General features: G+C 37.8%; 1 protein-coding gene across 5 annotated transcripts in view; it reads right to left on the bottom strand.

Annotated features, from left to right (window-relative positions):
- Nucleotides 1-4563: 4563 nt before the first annotated feature.
- Rabgap1l (RAB GTPase activating protein 1 like) overlaps nt 4564-17702 on the bottom strand; it is a 648858-nt gene continuing 635719 nt past the window's right edge. For all 5 annotated transcript variants that reach the window (XM_055624410.1, XM_055624412.1, XM_055624413.1 and 2 more), the window contains 4 exons: nt 17561-17644; nt 13967-14038; nt 11866-12063; nt 4564-9851 (listed from right to left, as the gene is read on the bottom strand). In XM_055624410.1, coding sequence (XP_055480385.1) covers nt 9699-9851; nt 11866-12063; nt 13967-14038; nt 17561-17644 — 507 coding nt within the window. In that variant the 3' untranslated portion in view covers nt 4564-9698. The remainder of the gene's footprint in view (nt 9852-11865; nt 12064-13966; nt 14039-17560; nt 17645-17702) is intronic.

Below are 17702 nucleotides of genomic sequence, written 5' to 3'. Positions count from 1 at the left end.
TCGTGGAATTTGAGGAAGGGTGCCCTGACCACGTGACAGGCTTCTAGGCGGCATGGTGGGAAGGGGCACGTCTTCAGCCCGAAATGTTGATTTTGTCTTTCCATTAGGAGCCAGATCTCGATACCACATTTTCAAGTTCCTTTCCTCTTTAGGAACGGTTCAGTTATTTTGTAGTTTTCAGCAGTGTTAGGATTAAGTGATCCCACTTAAGAATCGGCGAAATTCATAGAACTTCCGGTTGTGGCATGCCAGTTTAGTATATACCCTTTGCAACCCGTTTTCAAATTATTTAAATTTCTGACAGTATAAAGACGTCTATAACAGTCAAAACAGTACCTATTAGAAGGTCAGACAGTGTGCTGTGGGCTTTCTAGATGCTTAGGAAGCAATTAGAGTCAGTAAGTCAGAAGGAAAATGCTGCAGTACTACAATTTACATTAATGTATATTACATTAAGGCCGAGGAGGGAATTTTTCAAGGTGACAAGTTATGGGGAACCCACCAGAGAGGAGCACTCTGGCACAGTTTATAGCCAAATGAAAGTCTAATTTCAGTAGCTGGTACTACACTCAGGTATGTGGGACCCTAGTGTAGCCCGAGTGTTTAGGATAACGACTTTTAAAAGACAAAAAACACATCCTAGTATCTCAGCAGTTGCAGAGGGAGGTGTTGCACAAGCAAACGGTAAATAGTTAGCTGGAAGAGGAAGTTAGCACAAGTAGGCAGTTTACCAGAAGCTAAATTAGCTGGGGCATCTTGACACAGTGCGTTTCAAGAATAGAGTTGGGTAATTTCCCATGGGATTTTCCATCAAGGAGATTAAATTCTAGTTAAACCTAAAATGGCCTTAGCAAGAATACAAGATGGTGGAACGTATGTATTGTGTTGCCCTGTCATGTTACTAGTGGGCTGGCGGAAGTGTGTGATGATCATTTAAACTCAGTTCAGTAGTTTTAGGTCAGCCTGAACAAAGGAGCAAGATCCTATAAGTCAGTGTATATTTTAGTTAGATATATATCATATTTCAATTTTTAAAATGTCCAACAATAATTAGAAATGAATAGGAACAAATACTCCATTGCTATATGGAAACATCACCTGGTCATCTTACTTGCTGAGGCCCAAGAGTCCTACTGAATCTTCAGTCGTAGGCCTTAGATCATGTTCTGTGGCAAGTCCTGCTGAGTACTTCTTAAAACTGTGTGGCAACTCAAAACACTTCTCATACTCTGCTGTTACCTGCTCTCACCTCTACCTTCTCCCTGGTTTAAACAATGGCATTTCTGCTGATTGAGGAGCATATTGTTTAGTTTTTTGCCTCACAGGTCTGTACTCTGCTTTTTCTACTGCCTGGAATGTTCACTCTTCAGGTCATCACATAGATTTTATTTAGGTGTCTTCAAAGTGACACTAGGGAAACCCCTCTAGACTGTATCAGTCAAAAAAAAGTGGAATCCTGGGAGAGAATGAAAAAATGAATACTGATGTACATACTAGAAATTGGCTAAGCAAACCCAAAGCCTGTAGGACAGGGAGCGTGGAATGGGAGACTGCACCCTATGTTTTATCCACAAGCCAGGAAGTATGAGCTGGACAGGGTGGTGCATACTTTTAGTCCCAGCATTGGGAGGCAGAGGCAGGTAGATCTCTTGAGTTTGAGGACAGCCTGGTCTACAGATGGAGTTCCAGGACAGCCAGGGCTACAAAGAGACACCCTGTCTTGTACCACTCCTTCACACCCCCCAAAAAAGAACCTGAGCGGGTTGGAACTCTTCTTTTGGAAGTATCAGCCTGTTTTTAAGACATTACAACTGACAAAGCAATGCCTACCTTAATTAGTCAAGCTCTCCTAGACAAAGGGAACTGTTTAGGGCTTTAATTATGACTTTACAGCAACACCTAGTGCTTGATTGAATAACAAAGGATCATAGGGGAACCAAGTTCACTTATCAAAAACTACACAATCAGCTATCTAAGCCATTTCACCCATGCCAATCTCACATTGTCCTCACATTCTGGCTCTGCTGTTCTTTATATTTTTTTCCTCTTACAGTTTATTATTCTTTCCCTGTTATAGCAGTTTTCTTACCTGTAAATATTTTGCTCATCTCTGCCCCATATAAAAAAGCCACCTTCTCTGAGACCTGGACTGTAACCTGGAATTGTGAGCCAAATAAACAAACCCCTTTCTCCTTTTTAAATATATTCTCACAGTAACAGGAAAAAAACGAAAACTGAAAGTGTTCGTTTTCAGGAAGTTTGGGAATCAAATCCTAGAAGTAAAAAAATAAAAATAAAAAATAAAAAATGTTTTTACATTCTTTGTTTCAAATCCAGTTTCAAGGTCTTACTAGCTTTTAGGTTTTAAATTCTCAAAGTTCTCTCAATGTCTAAACAGGGACTGTAATAACAGTGCTTAGAAACTAAAAATACATAAAAACATCACATTTCCTATAAACCTGTATCTGGATATATGCCATAAATAGTTCTGGTTTTTATTCAGATATCCATAACTATACCTTAGACCTCATGTTTCAGAACTGCCCATTTCTAAGTTCTAACTTTCTAAAAGCTCATTTTCTGGACTTCATTGTGTTCTCTCTTCTTTCTTTTTCTTTTTTTGAGACTGGCTGTAACAGAGGCCCAGCTGTCCTGGACTCACTTTGTAGACCAGGCTGTTTTTGAACTCACAGAGATCCACCTGCCTCTGCCTCCAGAGTGCTGGGATTAAAGGCATGTGCCACCATGCCTAGCCAGTTCTTTTTTTTTTTTTTAGTACCCCAACTCCTTAATTATTGATACATCAATACCACAGTCCTTTGGCATGTTTTTTTTTTTTGTAGTGGCTTGTAGTTATAGATTTATGACCATCATTTTTACCATTCTCTTAACCACTGGTCCAGTTTCTGTGCCTTTGGTTATTTATTTCACCTACCTAGGAAGATAAAAAACCTTTAGTTTCTCCAAAACAAGACTAGCGATTATTTTCATTCTCTTCTACCTCTTTTCTTTTTTAAGATTTATTTTTATTGCTGTGTGCATGACCCACCTGCACTTATGTATGTGTTCTGTGAATGCAGTACCTTCTGAAGCCCTTGAACTAAAGTTACAGATGGGTGGGAGCCACCATCTGGGTGAGGGCAACCCAATCAGGGTCCTCTGCAAGAGCAGTAATGTAACCATTAATCCATCTCTGGCCCCAACCTCATTTTCTTTTAACAAACATTTTAAATACTTGCATCTTAAGAGAGTCAACAAAACAAATCTAATTCGGCTTCTTTAACTGTCTCCAGAAGTCCCTATGCATACCCTAGAGAAGCAAAACTCTTTATACATGGTGATTCACATCTAGTGTCAGCCCTGAAACAGGACTGCTGCAAGTTTGAGGACCCCAGCCTTGGCTAAATGTCAAAATCAGTGTTCTATTGCTATGAAGCGACACCATAACCATGCAAGTCTTATAAAGGAAAGCATTTAATTGGGAGCTTTAGTTCATTGTCACCAGGGCAGGGAACATTGCAGCATGCAGGTAAGACTTTGTTCTGGAGAAAGAGCTGAAAGTTCAGCATACAGATCCACAGCCAGTAGGAAGAGTGAGCCACTGGGCCTGGCTTGGGCTTTTTAAACCTCAAAGCCTATCCCCAGTGACATACTTCTTCCAACAAGGCCACACCTCCTAATAGAGGCCACTCCTCGGTGACCAAGCATTCAAATCTTTGAGCCTATGGGGGGCATTCTTATTGAAGCCACCTCAGTTACTGAGTGAGACTGTATCTCAAAACAAAAGAAGACAAAACCTTTACCCTGTTGCTATTCTGAGTGGTTGGATACACTCCATTTTGAAGTCAGGAAAACCAACAAAAACCCCTTGTGTCCCAAGATGAAAATGCCAACAATAACACTACAGCCTATACATTTCAGGTTGTTTCTAGTACCCCATATAACTCAAACCTTGATTCTCTGCACAAAATCCCACTTAAATTATCATTCTTGTATATTGAAAAATGAGTGGCAGCTACCCGACCCAGAATGGGACAAATCATATTTTTGCATGAATCTGGGTTTGGAAGGAAGGCAGGACTTAGTCCAAATCTGCTGACTAGTAAAAAGATGTGAGAACTGGTAGATATGCAATTAGAAGCTAGAAAGCATGTCTTTCTTTCTTTCTTTCTTTTTTTTTTTTGGAAAAAACCATCAGATAATCATAACTTCAAAAGCCAAGCAAAAGTGGCTTTTGGAGCCAGTTGCTTGGGTCTCCATACCTCTTCAGGTCTATTTGGCCTTAGGGAGCATGGTATAGATGTTCCTGTTTTATTTGAATTCATTGCCTTTAATAGTTATTAAACTAGCTTGAGATGATTTATTTTTCTTGTAATCAAGGAGCTTACTGTCCTCAATAGGCTATTGGCACTAGTACTATATTATCTATATTTTACTGTGTACATCCTGGAGCAAACTCTATCTATGTTCTTTTTCTAAGTTGACTACCATCAGAAAGTGTTATATATACACTACAGTCAGATGATTCAAAATTAAGTCAACTTGAAAAAAAAATCAGATGCATCGACTTTAAAACAAATGTTTATTACTGTTTAATGGGACCAAAGGGGCAACACAAAGCATTGAAAAACAGCACTGGCTCACAAAACAGCCACCTTGTTACTTTCTTGGTCACATTTGTTTATTCACAAGGTTTCATTCACACATCTAAACAAGATACCAATCCAATTCAAGTTCGTAACGATTATAAAAGTAAACATTTGTTGGAACAATGTACAATAAATTGCACTTTCTTAACAAGCATCACATGTACATTAATAGAGTGCACTATACATAATACATGGCATTATGGAAACAACTAATATGTTTATAGAGTGTTTATAGAGAAATAGGCTGATGGCCAGTGTTGGTTTTGTAGTCAATTAGCACTTTCTAGACTAACCAACTCCTTTATTCTAACCTGTTTTCATTGCAGATGCTGGGGAAAATCAGAGTTCATAAAAATAGACAGCATAGGATTTGTACTACCTCCTCAGTACGGGAAAGGCAGGAGTTAGAAAGAAATGGGCTGGCTGACAAAAACCTTTCCCCTAATTTGCACAAATAATCCATGCATTATGCAAAATGCCAAGAAGCGTAAAACCAATGCAGGAGGCTATTGGGACTTCTTGGATTCTAGGCTCATCTCTACATTTATTCTTGTGCTTTCAGGACAATAGTGTTTTGATGTATTTATATTTTTTCACAAATCAGTTTCTTTGATCTTTTTTCCATCTATAATACAGTTATTCAAAGTTGTAGTTTAGTGGAAAGAGTCTTCTGTTAATTGCCAATAAACATTTTTTTCTCAATGATCCTTTTTTTAAAACTGTTTTTCAAATACAGTTAATGATAAGCTAGAGATGAGGGCAGAATGAGGGGGACATATTGATGGAGACTGTTTTATAGCATGTTTTATTGGAGATAAGCTCAAGCTGTAGTTTGTTTTTAAGAGGAAATTGAGAATGATACACAGGACAGCTGGCTGTACTCAGTAAAATTCTATAAGCAACTACTTTTTCTTCTTATAATTCAAGATCACCATCACCTGTTGAGGTATAGTCTGTATGGGAGTCCTCATGTTTGCAGAGTTTTAAAGTTAAGGAAATAGATAAAGTGCCTTTCGTGTATTACATATAAGCCACCACAAGAAAGAAAGAATGTGCTGAATGTGACACTCAGCACAAAGACTAGGCAGAGTTTTCTGCATGGTCATTGGAAACAGGCCACAGAGCTGCTGTCTGAGCTTCCAGTTTTGATCATTATATGTCTTGAAATCTAATGTGTATTTGGTTGCATGGTATCTAGGTAAACAAAAAAATCAGATACTCTATAAAATTTCACAACACACATACACGCACACATACACTCATGCACACACACACACATGCACATACAAACATACACACACTGTGCATACATATCCCCAACTATTCACATCATACAACAGAATTGTTCATTATCTCATTTGCTAGATATTAAAGCAAGAGAATAATCTATTGTAGAGTATTATAAAGAATAAGTTATGTAATACAATCATCTTTCTAAGTGTCTTTCTTAGAAGATAAAACTAGGTCCTTATAAAAATGATCTTTCTGTCCATTTAAAGAAGTCCTAAAATACAGATGCACAGGGTTGGTAAATTCATTAGCAGAGGTGATTTCAGTGAGAGCACAGGAAATCTCAGTCCTGATATTAGCCACATTTTTTTTTTTTTTTTAAGACAGAGCCTTGCTATGTAACCCTGACTAGCTTGGAACTCACTGGGTAGCCCAAGCTGCCCTTGACCGCATAGGCATGCCTATCCCTCAGCCTCCTGAGTGCTGGGATTATGGGTGTGTATCACCATGAACAACACTGATACTTGACCTAACTGACTATTTTAAAGCTCTGACTAACTTTTTATTTGCTGTGTCCTCTCACCTGTATATTGTCTTAGTTTTCTTATTATAACTAAGAAATGAAATCCACTAGTTACTAACTGGGAAATAGTTGAAGTGGAGTAGGGGTTTGAAAAAAATAAATATGCACTGTGGAAAAAGTGAACATTTTAAAACAAATACTAAACTCTCATCATCAGTACAAAGGGGTCTTTTCAACTAAATTTAGCAGGTAACTTCAAGAAAGCCAAAGCAAAGAAATGGTTAATAGCTGGTGAGGGAAGACAGATACTGTATGAAGACAGGATGTATGTAGGCCTGTGTGGCTTTCCCATTTGTTTCTGGTAGGTGCTCATATACTGGAGTAGAGTGAACCAAGAATTTCTTTGCATTGAATTACATGTTTGGTACTTAAAATAACAAAACTATGACTTGGCTCAGGATGTGTATCCAACATATGCACTACAAAATCCAGCTTGGCGTCTTTCAGAATTCAAGAGTATACTAAATGAGACTATCAAGTTCTAAAAGCCAATGAGTTGAATCTTCATTGTATTCTACAGAACTCAATGAGAAGAGAAATGTTTACATCTCAGAAGCTGTAAATATCAGCATTTCAGGAGTGTTTAATATATAAATCTTAAGGAAAGATGAAAAAAACTACCATGTTTGAAAATATCTTGGATATTTGGCTGGTTTATCTATTTTCTATAAGGAATTCAAAAGAATCATTTTAGCTGTTATGGTGCCTGCCTGTAATCTCAGCACTTGGAAGGCTGAGGTAGGGAGTTTCTAAGTTGAAGGCTAGCCTAGACTACATAGTAAAACCCATCTCAAGGAAAAAAAAAAAAAAAGCAATTCTTAAACATATAAAAATAGTAAGTGAAATTAAGATGAATAGTTGCTCTTTGTTGACATTCTGAAGTTCTCAAGCAGTAGTGAGGACTGCGTGGTTTGGGGCTTTGTTATGGTAAAATAGTGAACAAGCAATCACTTAATACTTCTTGGATTTTCTTTACTGCTGCTACTAACCCAAAGTCAGTGTGATGCAGGGCAGTTTATACATAACACCAATATACATGTATATCAAGTATCATATGGAGTTGGGGAACAAAAAAGATTATGTATTGCCCTGTGTCTTTTTAAGAGCTAGATGCGAACTCAAAAGATATATTTAACTCTTGAAGCATATGCTTCTGGTGATTTTGTTTAAAAAGAAAAGGGAAGGGGGCCATGAACCTGAACAGATAGCGATTTTATCTAGAGCCATTCTGTTTCCCTCATTTATCACTTATGAAAATTATGCAACATAGGTATTCTGTGGAATGTATTTATTTTTAGAAGTTAAAAAAACTGAATGGTATTCAGAAGTTCATAAAAGTGCATCTTAGTGTATAGCTGGCCATTTGAAAAAGTGCTGTGTTCTGGGCTGCCTGGACTCAAAATGCACAGTACCAGTAAAGCTAATAGGCCGTACAAAATGACTGACAGAAATGATAGCCATTATAATTTATAGAAAAAAAATAGCTTATCTAAACCACTATGTAAGGAATGTTGAAGTCAACAGAGACATCCGGAGTGCTGGGTCACTGCCCTTTTGGTAAAAAGAAATGAATCTTTTTGAAGATGAAGAGAACAGATGAAGGCTGTTAGAAGGAAAAGAGAAATTTTCTATATTGAAACCACTGTGTGTAGGTTTGACATATCAAACAACCATATCAGTATTATGGGATGTAGCTGATAGAAACACGTAGAGATTAAAGAAATTCTACTTACTAGAATTCAAAAAATGATTTTAGAGGAAAGGATCTATTACGAGCAACCTGAAGGCAGGGGCTGCGAGGACTCTATATTAGTATGTTGTTACAGTTACGGCATATGGCACAGAGGAGACCCACTGTGGCACCACAAACTTTAACACACTTTGGAAACAGTATGTTTAACAATGAAGCCAAAGATGAATCTAAATAAATGTTATTGTACATGACTGACAGTAGTTTTGTTGCTGTAAAGGGACCAGAGAGTTCCATAGTAGCTTAGAAAATGGAAAAATTCATTTTGTTCTTACCAAAGATTTTCTTGCAAGGGTTATTTATATAGGCATGTCAAATATAATTGAAAAAATATTTGCACCAATTTTTTCTAACAGCAACCTTACCTTTCCATGAGTTAAGTATTTCTATAAAGGCTTAGCCAATCAAAAATGTGAAAAATGCCCTTGTTTGTTTCTCTTTAAGCCCAGGTGTGCAGGACACACTATTTGGGGGTTAGGGAAAAGAAAGGAAAGTTGCCTAACCCCAAGGTACTAGGAAGCTCTCCACAACTTCCTTGGCAACAACACATCCTATAATAAAGCACAGACCATTGGTGTTTGTCTTAACAAGTTTGTCATCACCAAAGACGCATCTCTGCTTCCGTCCAAGAGGACGGAACACGGGCCTTTTTAGACTTCTCCAGTGAAGGCTACCTAAGCCTGCGACTTACAGTATCTGCTTTGGCAGTTCCATCTGCCACAGCTACCTCTGCATTCATACTCAGGCACATCAGGAGAATGAGCGCCATGCGGAGCCCTGAAAGGATCTGCTGGAATACCAGAGCCAAATGATTTTATTGCACATTTATTGAAAGTCTCTATCTAGAGTGCAGGAGCCTATCTACTCCACAGCTCTTGGCACCCTATTTCCAAATGTAGCCAATTCAAAATAATTTGGAGGGAAACTTTCAAGCCAACCTCTGGCCTGTTCTTTCCTTGGGATAGAAGTAGCTGTCTGGCACTGGAACTCACTTGCAGTGTGAAACCGTAAGTGATCATGTGTGGCCCCACAGTTTGCTTTATATGAACAATCCTGGAACGTTAACGAGGCTTAGTTTCCCATTAAAAAGAGAATTCTGTGACAAAGATCTTACCATCTTCACCTTGATTTAACATGTCTCCATTTTTATGTAAGATAAAATTATTGTGAAGTTAATTCTAAACAAAAGCATCCAGTTCTACATTACCCATTTCCAACTAAATTTCAGGCACAGAAAACAATGTGTAATACTATATGATGTATTTGAATGTGGTTTTCCATGAAGAAGCTGGGAAATAGATATTCAACATAAATCAGGCCAGTTTAAATAGCATCCCTTTGAAACATGTTACACATGAGAGACAGAGCTACTGAGCAATTCTAACTTGCTTTCTGGTCTCCTTTGCTTTCTTTCAAAGGGACAACAGGAAGGTTCTTGGTTTCCGTTGTTTGATCATTGTGCTCTTGTGCTTGGCTGAGGCTGGAGCTATGTGCTCTCCTTGGGTGGCTGGGGAGCCTGTGCTGGTTGCAGGGGCTGGGTGCCTGCAGCTGTTTTGATTGAGTTCAGGGTTTTGCTAAACCAAGAGTTTTTTGCAGCTTGTATTTCATTCATAAGTGCTCCTCTCTGATGCTCAAGTTCCTAGTGGAAGAAGATCACGGGTTATATAAATGTCAGAGGAAATTAAGAGATGCTGTTTAGATTCGCCAGGCCTCTATAGTCAGCCCTCCCTCAAAGCCCAGGAGACATTTAGTTGGTTTCCTAATGGAAGAGAAAAGTTCAGAGCTAAAAGTTACCAATGAAAATGAGAATCTGTGCTTTCTATGAACAGTAAATAAACCACATTTTACTTTCCCTACCTCCCTACCATTTAGGTCCAAATTTAAGTTTAGGTTGCAATTGGAGACTCCATGTTTAAAACCACAAATAAATGAGTACAAATGAGTTCCATTTCAAAAACCGCCCTTGAGATCATTCATTGTCCAGACAAGACTTACTGCTGAGGGTCCCTAATGTAGCATGGGGGTGAGTAGAGGGGTGAAGAGGTTACTGGTTAAAAAAGCAAACCGATTAGTCCACCAAGACAACAGGCCAATTTTTTTTTAATTGCTATTATCCAATATGGAGAGAATGGAGGAAGACAGTGGCATTTGGCAAAATCAGCTGAGACCCAAAAGAAGTCCAAAGGAAAATGCGGTATTAGCCTTTTGTGAAGGTAAGACAACAGAGAGGTTTGGTCTGTCATTTTCAGATCAGCTAACTAAAGTGACCAAGTAAAGGGTAAACTGGAAGAAAAAAAAATGTACTATTAAGTTCTTACAAAATCTAATTTCAATTACTAAAAATTCATTGAAATTATGTTTGGGTCTATGAGCATATGCTATAAAATATGATGATGTAGGATATATTGGGGATAAAAAAATGTACTGCATACAGGAACATCATGACTCTATCTAAGGACAGTACTCTAAAGCCCAGCTTCTTTTTAAAGGACAGGGTCTCACTACATAGCCCAGGCTGGCCTCAAACTGTCAGAGATCCACTTGCCGCTGCTTCCTGAGTGCTGAAATTAAAGGTAGGTTCCTCAATGCCTGTGTCCATCCAACTTCTTAAAGTATGGATTGAGATGACCCCACAATATGTGGGGTCATATAATTGAATGGAGGGGATGGGGAAGGACATGACAAAATTTGGAAATGCTAAAAAATTAACTCAAAACCAAATGTGTAGTAAAGCTGAGGTGTTTCTGTCTGTATTTGCCCATATTCTATCATGTGACTTCATTTCAGCCTGGGTTCTGAACACATGTGCATGTTGCACGGGGCGGACCCTCGTGTCAGGCACCACCAACAAACACCACTTCAAATTTATTTACAGAAACTTTATACTGTTTTCCATCATTCTGCAGCACGTAAATATCAAATTGATCTGCATTTAGATTATACTGTATTAGACTGCTAACTTTCAAAAAAATTGTTTGGGGGTTTGCAGGATGGCTCGGTAGGAAAATAGCACTGACTACTCTTCCAAAGGACCCAGGTTCAATTCCAAGCACCCACATGGTAGTTCACAACCATCTGTAATTACATTTCCAGAAGAGAAAATGGCCTCTTCTGTCCTCCATGGGCACTGCACACATGTGGTGTACAGACATACATGTAGGCAAAACACCCATACACAAAAGTAAAGATAAATCTTAAAAAATCAGCTGTTTGAGTTTCTGATAAGTTCCATTAAAAATAAACCATGAAATAAAATTTGTCTTAAAATTAGGATAGAATTTATAGTTTGTGAAATGGACTGGAACATACTTCTGACATTTTGGTACTGTGTATTTATGTGAGGTGAGGTGGCATTCTCTGAATTGACAATTACAAAATTAAAGTATGAATCAACCCTGACTAACATTGAGAAATAACTCTTTGTCCCACAGTATGAAATATCCAGCCAAAATTTAATTATATCGAAAAAGTATGCCACCTTACAAATCAAATTTATTTCATGTAAAATTTTTACTATCTGCATATTGGAATTCTTGAAAAAAATGAAACTTTTTATGACTTACTGGCAGTACATGCTAGATTTGCAGACCTAGTCTATATGCCCAGGTTTGTTTAAATTTTGTGTTCTTTTGACCTTGTATCCAGTCACCAACCTGAATCTTGCACTTGGCTTCTACCAGCTGCAGTTTAGTTTGTGCCAGTTCCAGCTCCATCTCCCTCAGCTGCTTCTTCAGTGAGTCCTTCTCATCATCCACTTCTATTCCTTGGTCCTCTCTGTTTATGGCCACTGGTTTTAAAGCTCCTTCCTTGCTGAAAATGTCACTGCAATGTTTGCATGCCATCATCTTACCCTGAAATATACAAGAGAGATGCCCAAGATCAAACTATTTTATAGGTAAACAACTTCCCAAAATAATACATGACTTTTAGTGATGGCCACTGCTTTCACACATCCTACTTCTGAAAGCATTGCTTGACTTGTGCTGTCACCAAATGGCTGCTGTCAGTACAAAATCCATCTGTCTCAGGACCCTTTCACAGAGTTGCCAAGAAACATCTGAAAACACAGATACTTACATTATGATTAGTAACATTGGCAAAATTACAGTTATCAAGTTGCAACAAAATGATTTTATGCTTGGGGTCACCACATCATGAAGAAGCCCTCTAGCCTCTAGATCTCAGGTTTTATCTTCTCTACAGCTCTGATTGTCAGTGTGATCTAACGCAGAGCTGTCCTCTACTTCCTAAATGTTGTTTGTGTATGAATGTGTATGTAACTTGCCTTGTAGGAAAACTCCAAGCCTTTTTTCTTTGTACTTTTATATCAAAATGCAGTTCAGTGCTATGCACATAAGTTTCTCATTAAAATAATTTCTATATTCTCACTAGAAATATTTGTTTTGGTTTTATTTCCATACAGATTTTAGTTCAAGATAGCTAACTTACTTCAATCAAGACATATCAACACTCAGTCTTAGTCAAAGAACCTAGCAGGTACAAAGAATGGTAAATTCTAAGTAGAAAAAGAATTAAAAAGGTACATCAGACAGGGAAAAAATGATCATAAAATTTTGGCAGGCTAAGAAAAAAGACAACAAATCTTTTGCTAATAGCCTCAAATTAATGTTTTGAACATGAAGTGAGAAAACCCACTTAAAATGTAAAGACTGGTTCCTGTTTTCAATATATATATATTATATATTGGATGGTAGATATATATTTATCCTATATAATATATACGGGATGATCTATATGTATATCATCCCCCAAATTAATCTAAGTACTTTATATTCACCTTATTTAACCTCTAAAACTCTCTTACAACACAGGCAATGTTTTATTTTGAAGAAAAACTTAAGATTAGATAAGTCAACTTTTCAACCCCATTAAATGCTAAATTGCCTAGGAGATACTTATGAAACCTGAATATGATCAGACGATAATAGAAAGACGTCTGGTAAACTAGCACTATATTGGTATTCTTAAGAATATAATATATATTGATATTATTAATACGGATCCATTTAGTGTACTGATATTTTTTATTTGTTCTTTGAGAGTTTCATATATTTGCTACATCATTACTTTTATTTTAAAGAAACAAGCAATCCGTTTTCTCAAGTAGAGAAATGACATAAGGATTTTACCCACCAGGGGGCAGCATAAAAATAGCTGGTATACATTTACTTAAAGAACATTTCTTAAAAAACATTTAATGGTTAAAAAAAAAACATTAAAAACTGATTTCCAGTTTAATGGTTTTATGGGATTCCTGAGTGTGAGAAGAGTAGGTCTCTGATTCTTACACCGTCTCTTGGGTTCTTTTCCTTCTGTTGTCCAACTCGTGATAGTTTTTGCTTTATTGTCATTTATTTTACTGTGTTATATTTTATTAATAAAAATCATTTGCTGAATCAGATGGTTACTAACAAGTGTTTGTCCAGCCAGTAGTGTTTGCTATTCCAGAGTATGTCAGGAAGATCCTGCACAACCCAATCGGAAGGCAGATGTGAGCTGCTGAATGCCTCAGGTTCCTGCCACCCAAGAAAGACACAGACTCAAGGCTCATATATTTCCTATTTTCCTACTGTCTGCCTCTGAAATTCCATGCTATTTATAGGAGCATAAATGTAAGGAAATAGGTCTCAGACACTCCCCATAGTGTCTGAGTATATTAATACAAAATGGGGAGAAGGGTCTCTGAGGATGGCTTTGGAAGAAATTACATCACAGAAGTAGTCTGCTTCTTACCTTTACTGCTTCCAGTTCCTCCTTGCTGGCTGCTTGCTGTTTCTCCAGCCTGGTACTTAACTGAGAACATATCTAATGGCAAAAGAGAGTTTCTTTACTAGAAAGCAGAACGAGTGGTGACATAACTGTTCATCAGCTCACAAAGCACACCAGCATGTCTGATCCTAGGAGACATTTTCCAAGTGAGCAGAACGGCAAACCTGGTGATTTCTGAAATGAGCAGGGCCTGAGAGTTCCATGTATGAAGCATAGCTTAATCAGGAGAGACGTGTTACAGGGTAGATATGGGTTCCTGCTATCACTGGCTTTCTGTGGCTCGCAATAATGAACTCAGAGCCTCCCTGTGGAATCGCCTATATATTCTCTATTGAGAATCTACTTTGTCCAAGGTATTATACTGGGAATCCAAGGAAAAGAATTCTGAACCAGCAACAATTCCTACTGGGCTATAGAATATTTGTTTTCAATAGTAAAAGCTTTAAGTGTCACAGTGAATACAACATTTCAGCTCCTTCATGACTAAACAGTGCTATGCTACAGTAATCAAACAAAAACACTGGGTAACAGGGTCTAGCACTCAGGGCACCTGGTCAGTAGGAAGCACACATTTAATACAAGTCTATTTAATGACTGAGTCTGAAATAAGGTATTGGTAAGTACTGGGAACAAGTACACAGAAATGCTTTCCAGGGTGAAAAATATTTTAAAAGTAGAATGTTCAAGTCTATTTTTCTAAATAAGAATATTTTCTTTTACAAAAATAAATGAAAATAAGTCTTAAAACATATGAGACAAAACAGAAAAATGAATGAAAAGCAAGAAATGTCAAATTTTAAAGTATATATATATATATATATTAAAATGTATAACCTATCTAGACCTATTTTATATATATGAGTGTTTTTCTAAGTATGTATGTGTGTGTACCACACATGTATGTGTATGTACCACGTGTGCCTGGTGTCCACAGAACTCACAAGAACGCATTAGAGGCCCTCAAACTAGAGTTAAAGATGGTTGTGAGCCACCATGTGGGTGCTGGCAAATGAAACCAGGGCTTTTGCAAGAGCAACAAGTGTTCCTAACTCTAGACACTCAAACACTCAAAACACACACACACACACACACACACACACACACACACACACTAAAAAATTAAATGAAAAGAAAAGACAGGAAAAGCACATAACACTGTGTGAAACAAGGTACTGTTCCATCAGAGCAGCCATCAAGCACCTGAAGCCTGTGAGGAAGACACCGGGCTTCTTAAGAACTCATATAATATCACTGTGATGCAATGCCTGACAGGTCGAAAGCAGTATCTGTAATTAGTGAATTATTTTAGGATCCTATGATAGCAGATGTTATAGGTACCTGTGAGTAAATGCGTTTACAATGATGTCGTTATTTCTTCAGGTAGAGAAAATTGATCTCTATTTTTCACCAATGTTTCAGGTGAGCATTGTTTTAACTATTACTGTTTGGCTTTGGGCTCTATTTCTTCTCACTTTTAATCTTCCTTTTGATCTCTCCCACTGGCTCCATATTCCTCATTAGATCTGAACAGTGCCAATAGTACATGCACCAGCAGCCACTTTTTGCCAGAAAAATCTTGTTTCAAACAAAATATAAACCCTAACTCTTCAGCCCAGGCCTGGGCCCCTGGGGATTTCTGTTTCACTTTTCTTGACAAATGAAATGCTTTTCTGTTCACTAACCTACCTCCATGCCATCCCTCTTTCCGCCATTTTCCATCCAGCATTCCTCCAAATCCACACACCAAGTTTTACCCAGCCTTTGAAGTATAGGTCAAACCATAACAAGTTCACAAAGGCCTTCCTGCACTTGCTCTGAGAGCACATACACTAACAGGAAGAGAGAGGCTTCCTTACTCCCCAAATACAGTGGGCTCCTAATGTCTATACACAGGAATTAGCCCTCACTTCTGAGAGAAGCGAGAGGGTGGTATGAAAGTGCACATTTGTAATACCAGCACTGGGGAGCTGAGGCACAAGAATTAAGGGTTTCAGGCTACTTGAGCTACTGCCTCAAAACAAAAGAATAATAAAAAAATAAATAAAATACTCTCTAGAGGAGAAAAAGTAGATTATTTCATTTTATGATCCCCTGAAGTACCAAGCTTCACCACCAGAAAGTGTTATATAAACATCTGCTATCACAAAAGGTACAAGATAGCTCTGAAATCTCATTCTAATGTATATTCCATGAACAGGAAGGGACATTTACACACACGTGTATGTATATGTGTATGTATGTGTTTACATAAATAGTGTGTATATTTATGCATTTATTACCACAGAGCTACAGCCTCAGCCCTGAGGAAGCCTTATGAAAAGATGTTACTAACATATGAATGGACTAAGAGACGTCTAAAAAATAGTAGAAATTACACAATTTATCCTTTTATATACTATCTATATAGCATTCATTTATATAATGATGCATACTCAACAAAGCCATTATCTCTGGTTAGTACAATTAAGGGAGGCTTGCTTTAAATTGTCTGTATGTAACTAATTTTCTTTTTAACTTATTTTTTATTTTATTATTTATTACAATTTATTCACTTTGTATCCCAGCTGCAGCTCTCTCCTTGTCTCCTCCCAGTCCCACCATCCCTCCTTCTTCTTCCCCTTTGCCCCTCCCCTAGTCCACTGATAGGGGAGGTCCTTCTTCCCTTCTGTCTGATCCTAGCCTATGAGATCCTAGGTCTCATCAGGGCTGGCTGCACTGTCTTCCTCTGTTACCTGGCAAGGCTGCATCCCCCAGAGGGAGGTGAGCAGAGAAATGGCCTGAGTTCCCCTTACTAGGGAATCCACTTAGAGACATATTTCACTTACTTTCATAAAAACACACTTTATAAAAATGCATATATCAGATATCGGCATTCTTTATATGTTGACATCCCAAGGAAATCAAAATAGCACAACACTTTGTAAATTCTGAAAGCCTAGAACATAAGTATTCCACTCCAAGTCTCAGGATGAAGGGTCCTTGCCATGTCTAGCCACCAATAAGGACATGAAGATACAGTAGGGGCTAGAGTAAAGGTTTTTTAGGACCACCCTTGTAATGGAGCTAGAAACGCCTTCAGGTAGACACAGCTCTCTATTAAAGATACATCCTAAGGTACATAGAAAAACTTCTGCCAGTACCATCTTGCAATGGGTAAGTGTACATAATCTGGGCAGGGTGGTGTTACATCATTATTTTGAACCATGACAGTGGATGATATCATATTCTCTTAGTCACTGCCACTTAATATAGTTACTAAGCTTTGCAAAGAGGAAAATGCTGCCAGTCTGACCTACTAGAAAAGGGTCCCAATGGGACTGTTTGCTATCCCACAGGAGCTACCCAAGACTAAAAACCCCTACAGATTGTATTGGTATACTAGGCTTCTCAAATTACCAGCCAGCAAATCCAATTATTGCCTACTCCAGAGTAGAGAGTAAGTTAGACATTGGCCTCACTAAATCTAGAAATCTTTGGAAACAACAAACAATCAAAAATCCATACATAAAAGTAATTGCTTTCATAGAAAAAAATTAAAAACTCATGGCGCCACATTACCTGTTTATATTCAGCAATTATAGCTGTAGTCTTCTTTATCTCATATTCTGCCTTTTCTAGCTGTTTCCTGAAGACTTCTTTTAGCTAAAGAAAGAAATATCAGGACAGTCAAACTTGGTGGATTTTTTTTAAAGATATTTTA

Source organism: Psammomys obesus, unplaced genomic scaffold, assembly GCF_907164565.1.
Source record: "Psammomys obesus unplaced genomic scaffold, mPsaObe1.curated_primary_1811, whole genome shotgun sequence".
In the NCBI taxonomy this organism is placed as follows: domain Eukaryota; kingdom Metazoa; phylum Chordata; class Mammalia; order Rodentia; family Muridae; genus Psammomys; species Psammomys obesus.
The sequence above is the reverse complement of the archived record's forward strand: the minus strand, read 5'-3'. Positions and strand labels throughout refer to the sequence as shown.